The 6,268-nt window shown below is 40.0% G+C and overlaps 1 protein-coding gene across 2 annotated transcripts in view; it reads left to right on the forward strand.

The window, feature by feature from the left end:
• DUSP10 (dual specificity phosphatase 10) overlaps window positions 1-3,177 on the forward strand; it is a 44,048-nt gene extending 40,871 nt beyond the window's left edge. Inside the window, exon 4 of one of the 2 annotated variants that reach the window (XM_004375914.2) lies at window positions 1,879-3,177. In XM_004375914.2, coding sequence (XP_004375971.1) covers window positions 1,879-2,144 — 266 coding nt within the window. In that variant the 3' untranslated portion in view covers window positions 2,145-3,177. The remainder of the gene's footprint in view (window positions 1-1,878) is intronic. The other variant, XM_023730965.1, reaches the window with a different exon arrangement.
• The last annotated feature ends 3,091 nt before the right edge of the window (window positions 3,178-6,268 follow it).

Below are 6,268 nucleotides of genomic sequence, written 5' to 3' on the forward strand. Positions count from 1 at the left end.
ATATGATTATATCATTGACCAAGAGTCTAGTATAAACTACTCAGAGTCTTTTTAGGCTTTAACAATGCTACTTTGTCCTTCCTGAATCCGATAGTGTTATTCCCATAGTCCCTGAGGCTGGTTGGCTAGTATTATTCCCATTGTTCAGACTGGGGGATTGCGGCTCTGGGGAGTTTCCCGACTCACAGGGGGTCACTCAGCTGGTTTGCAGGCAACCAAGAGTCAAACCTAGCCCTTTGCTGCTCATCCTCTTATCTCCATGCTAGCCGCTCTTAGTTTGGAGGTTGATAAATAGTGTGTGCTGAAGAGAACAAATTGAAAATGGGAGACACTTACTTCTTGAAATGCGGTTATCTATGAGAAGTCTGACTAATCTATAGAGTTTTAGGATGAACGCTTACATCATGTTTCTTTCGTGGTCCATTGGTGGGTAGCCAATAAAAGTAATTTAGGTTAAAACTCTACTCTCCTCCCCCCTTCCCTTCCCTGCCTCTTCATCTAATTGGCATTCATTCAGGGCAGCTTTCTATGGGATGCCTTTTAGCCTAGAAGAATCAGTAAGAATCTGTTCAGGCAGTGCCCACAGCTATTCTCCAGAGCTTTTAATATGTCTGAAAAGTTATAAAGTAGTGCCTCTTTCAATTGCTCTGAGCCATGGCTAGAATTCTTCCATCTTCCCGATGGATCCTGAGCCATGACTGGAATTCCTCCATCTTTCACATCACCGCCATGTTGGAACAGCAAGCCTGGATATGAGGGTGGCTGAACAGTTAAGATGTAGACGGCACTCTGTGCCTGTGTGCTACGAGTCTTTAGTGAATTTTGCAACTGTTGGGTTTTCTGGGAAGAAGCTGAATGTAGTAAGTTTCTAGTTGAGTTTTATTCCTTTAACCTTAGTCATGGTTTAGTAAGACTGAAACTCCTATCCATGTAATATCAGTTCCTGCGTAGAGCAATTCCATAGTATAAAGAAATAAATGATATCTTTTCCATCACATGGGAGAACTACTGTTAGTAACACTAGTTTTGATAAGTCATACAACTTGGTGATTGGACTTAACAGCCTTAATCGGAAGAGGAACTCTACACTGTGTATGTGTGTGTATGGATGTGTATGGTTGTGTACAGTATTTTACTCCCTCCCTCCCTCCTTCTCTCTCTCTTTCCTTCCCTTCCTTCCATCCTTCCTCCTTCCCTCTCTTTTAGTAGTATGATTTCAGAAAAAAAAAAGGAACAAAATATTTGAGAGGGAGACTGAATGACTATTACTGCTGGTATTGTTGTTAGCTGCTGTTAAATCGCTCCTGACTCAAGGATATTAAAACCCGTTGCTGTCAAGCTAATTCTGACTCATAGTGACCCTATAGGACAGAGTAGAACTGCCCCATAGGGCTTCCAAGGCAGTAATCTTTACAGAAACAGACTGCCACGTCTTTCTCCCACGGAGCCACTGGTGGGAGCTTTTGGTTGGCAGCTGAGCACTTTAACCACTGCGCAACCAGGGCTCCTTAAGGTCTACTTAATCGGTAGCTTGTTTAACATGTAAATTAATTGTGTTGTAGGTCTAGCTTCAGTCCGCTGCCATCACCTGTGAAGTAAACTGTTACTGCAAATGATTCTTTTACCTAATCTTCTTTTTACATGTAGAAAAAGTAGAGATGTAGGTTCTTACTCAGGCTAATATTACTTTTAGCCCATTGTGATTATGAGATAAACATACAAAATCAACTGGTAAATTATACTTGTTTTAAATTCTTTTTTTTAATACATACTTTCTCTATAAAATATGGCATTGTCAGGTCTAAACAAAAGTTAATCTCTCTCCTTCCATCTCGCTCCCTCCTTCCCCTCCCCTCCTGCCTTTCTGCCTTTCTCCAGAGGAAGCTCACCAGTGTGGGAAGGGGCTCCTCATCCATTGCCAGGCTGGGGTGTCCCGCTCTGCCACCATTGTCATTGCTTACTTGATGAAGCACACTCGGATGACCATGACTGACGCTTATAAGTTTGTCAAAGGCAAGCGACCAATTATTTCTCCAAACCTTAACTTCATGGGACAGTTGCTGGAGTTTGAGGAAGACTTAAACAACGGTGTGACACCACGAATCCTTACACCAAAGCTGATGGGCATGGAGACGGTCGTGTGACAGCAGCCTGGAGGGAAAGGATTCCTGTTCTTCGTTAGAAGTCGAGGAGAAAGGAGGGCTGGTGTTCTTTTTCTTTCTTTTTTTGTTTTTTAGGATGGGGTAAAGTTTGTGAATGGAAACAAACTTGTTCAGAAACTTTTTATTTTTAACATGTGTGAGAAGAATTTATCTTTCAATGCCAGTGACATCATTGTTGATGCCATTGATGCCAGGATTCATTTCCCACAAACTGATAAAACAGGGAGGCTAAAGAAGTCATTTTTTAAGCCAACAATAAAAATAAAATAAAACTTGGTTCTCCTCCCTTTTGTTTTAAGCTATTTGTAGAGTTTGTGATGAAATAGTCTGTGCAGGCTCATAGACCGAAGATGCTACACTTCAATACAATGACAAAGAACCAAAAGTAAGCAGAGAAGACATTGAGTCAGGAAGACCTGAGGTCTGCCCAGGCCATCCACACAGAATACAGAACCCACCCAGCCAAGCCCTGTAGGGCTCACTGGTGCAGAGAAAAGATCAGGGCAGCTGAAGTCATCTAAGAACCCTTCCTTCACACATTCTTTAAAGAGTCAAAGGATACTGTTGAGTTTGTGTGTTTCATACTCTGGATTTTTTTGTTCCCCCTCTCTGGGTTTTAGGGTTTTTTTTTTAGTAGCAAGGAACTTGACCATAATCCCATATGCCTTCACTGGCTTCTTGTGCAATACTATGGTGTTTTGAGTGCGCAAACAAGTTCGCACTGGTAGCCTAATACTAGACAGTGCAAATTTGCCAGCTTGGAGATAGCAAGGAATTAAAAAAAAAAAAAAAAAACAATTATTTTCCTTCCCATCTTGTACCTTTGTTCAATTTTTTTTTGTTTTGTTTTGGATTTGATTCTGGTTACAGTGCCATAAACCTTGTTACATATGTATATCAGAATGTAAAAAAAAAAAAAAAAAGACAAAAATTTATCTAAAAAATATTTTTCACAAAAAAGCTTGGTGTGTTTCTGTTGACTGTATAAAAATTTATTTTCATTATATAAATGAAATTCATCTGGGGACATGTCTCCCCCCACCCCGCCTTTTCCTCAACTCCTCTTCAAGCATCTTTTACAATCAGTAACACAGGTTGGTTTGATGTAACTTGTTGTGCATACAACAAAGCTAGAAGTAAAACACCTAAGTGGAGAAAGGGAGATGAGGAAGGAAAAATATTCTATGTTCCTTGTGAACCAGAGAGAAATTAGCAAGGAAGCGAAGAGCTCCAGGATTGATCTACCCCGTCATTGTCCCCTATACTTCCCCAACCCTGTCATCCTCTTCTACAAATCTAGTTCCTCTTAGTTTGGGAAAGCCTCAGGTAAGGTCACCTTAAAGGTATAAGCAGGTGTACACCTGCCTCTGGGCCTTGGTGACCAAGTTACTGAAAGATTGATTGAGTAGAACTTCCGTGATCTTCCTGGTGGCTATTGTACCAGCAGGGGTGTTGATGGCTCCGCCATTGCCCCTTGCTCAGTTGGCATCTTTGGTGACATTCAACCACATAGTGTGCTGCAGCAAGTTTCTGTTTCCCCCTCTTTCTGCAGCAAACTTAACTGCATTTTATACGTTATTCAGTGTTATTAAGTTCCCCATTATTGCTAGTTTCAGTTGAGTCGGTGCTGACTCATGGTGACCCCATGTGTGGCAGAGAACAGTGATCTATAGGGTTTTCAATGGCTGATGTTTTTCAGAAGTAGATCACCAGGCCTTTCTTTCTTTCAAGGTGCCTCAGGGTGAGCTTGAACTAACAACCTTTTGGTTAACAGCCAAGTGCATTAACCATTTCCACCACCCAGGGACTCCTTCCCCCTAGTAACACTTAGTAATATAGCTGGGTTCCTAAGCACAGAGTATGGGGACTGGGGCAGGGGAAGAAACAGAATCTAGACATTTTCTGTGTTTTGTTAAAATATACGTCCAGGGAGATTTAAGGAACTCCACTGGCACAATGGTTAAGCACTCGGCTGCTAACCAAAAGGTTGGTGGTTCGAACCTACCCAGCAACTCTGTGGGAGAAAGACATGGTGATCTGCTCTTGTGAAGATTACAGCCTAGAAAACCCTAAGGGGCAGTTCTACTCTGTCACATGGTCACTATGAGTCAAAATCAACTTGACAGCACCTAACGAAATAACTGGGGTACTTGGCTCTAGGGAAAGTTCATGGTAAACTCAAATTTGCCTGGGGTGAGTAAAACAGTTGAAGAATTCTGGCACGTCCAATTTTATATAACTATATTTGGCACAAAGTATTTTTGTGAATATTTCCTTAGGAATGATATAATGAAATATTTTGACATTTATTTTTTAAATATCTTTTCTACTAGCAGTGATTTAAATTCTTTTATTGGAAAAGTGGAGACTGAATTAACAAGAATGAACTGAGAGCTGTTGAATTACTTTTGTTTAATACAAAATATTAATTGAGTGAAAAGTTAATCTCTCTTGTGGTGCTTTCTACTCTTCAAACTAACAAACAATTTCCTAGGTGCCATGGCGTATTTAAGGAGTCCGGTTGGTACATGATTAGTCATGATTATTTACCAGAGATTTCTTTTGGTTTGTTCTAAATCCATGTTACATTTCTGATAGTGTTGAAGGTTTATTCTCTTTCTTTTTAGGAAAAAAAAAAAAAAAAAGGAGAAACATCAATATAGTTTCTCTTCTTTACCTACATGGGGATGATTTATGTTTTTGGAAGTTTATGATTTTGAGAGAAAACCTGTCCTGGGACAGACAGGAATCCTGCCAACCAGCATACCAAGAATTCTAAGAGGGTTTCAGGTCTTTTTTACTAATCTACCTTGAGTCACTTAGCCTCTGTTTCTTCATGAGGAATGTTAACCACTTCAGGAAAATAGTACAGATTAGCCAAGCCATTACTGTATGAACCAGACTCCTTGGCTTTCTTGGCCTCACAAGGTGCCCAGGAGTTTTAGGGCTAAGCTGCGAAAGAGCTGAATGTTTGTCTTCCTGAGAAAGCAGAATCTCGTTGACCCATGCATGCATCGTTCTAAGAATCCAGCAAGCATTCTTTTATGCTCAACGATTTCAATTATTTAATAGAAAGAATCTGTCATACATCTAGAAGAACAAGATACAGTAGGCATTGTAACCTCATGTTTAACAATAGCAGCACTGGATCCTCTTTGTCTATTGTAAAAGTTAATACTTTTCCAATCAATGCGTATTAAACAGGATGTAGAGTTCACATTTTATGGAAAAGCTTGTGCCTGCTACTTCTGGATCAGGGATGGACAGAGTAGGGGGAGGAGAACAGTCAGGAGAGCTGACACATGGATGACATGGACAAAGGGAAATACGAAAGAAGAAATGTAGACAACCTAGAAATCATGTGTGGGCAGTAAATGGGGAAATATTACCTTCTAAAAGGGTAATGAAATATGAGAAATGAGAAAATGAGAGGTCATAGAAAAACATACATATACATATATATATAAATGTATGTATATATACGATTATAAAATGATTACATAAATGTATAAATAATTGAATGAATATATATAATATACATGTCGGAGTAAAGAACTAACACCTGAGTCACGTTCCAGAAGTTGACCAAGATAGGAATGCTAATAAATCACTCTAACCGGATCCAGAAGGTAAGAGGTAGGGCAAGCCAAACAGAATAGAGATCACTAATAATGGTCTTTACCATATTTGGGGACAGCTGTTGAAAATAAGCTACAACATGTTATGGTTGAGGTCTTTGTCTAAATATGTAATATCTAATCTAAAGAAGTAGGAGTTGATGTTTGGTCTAAGCTCTGATTGGAGGGAGTTGTTATATAAAGAATGAGGGGAGGGGAGGTATGACGGTTAAGTTTATGTGTCAGCTTGGCTAGACCATGATTCTCAGGGGTTTGGCAGATGTTATGTAATCATCCTCTCTTTTGCAATCTGATGTGAACAGCCAATCAGTGGAAAGGGGAGTTTCCTTGGGAGTGTATCCAATATATATGAATGTTCTGGCAAAGCTCACTATCTCTCAATCCTGCATCCGACTCATCATCCTCTGACCTACAGTTTCTGGGATGTGAGCCAGGAGCCTGCTATCTGACTTACAGATTTTGGGTTCA

Source organism: Trichechus manatus, unplaced genomic scaffold (assembly GCF_000243295.1).
Source record: "Trichechus manatus latirostris isolate Lorelei unplaced genomic scaffold, TriManLat1.0 scaffold00039, whole genome shotgun sequence".
NCBI lineage: Eukaryota > Metazoa > Chordata > Mammalia > Sirenia > Trichechidae > Trichechus > Trichechus manatus.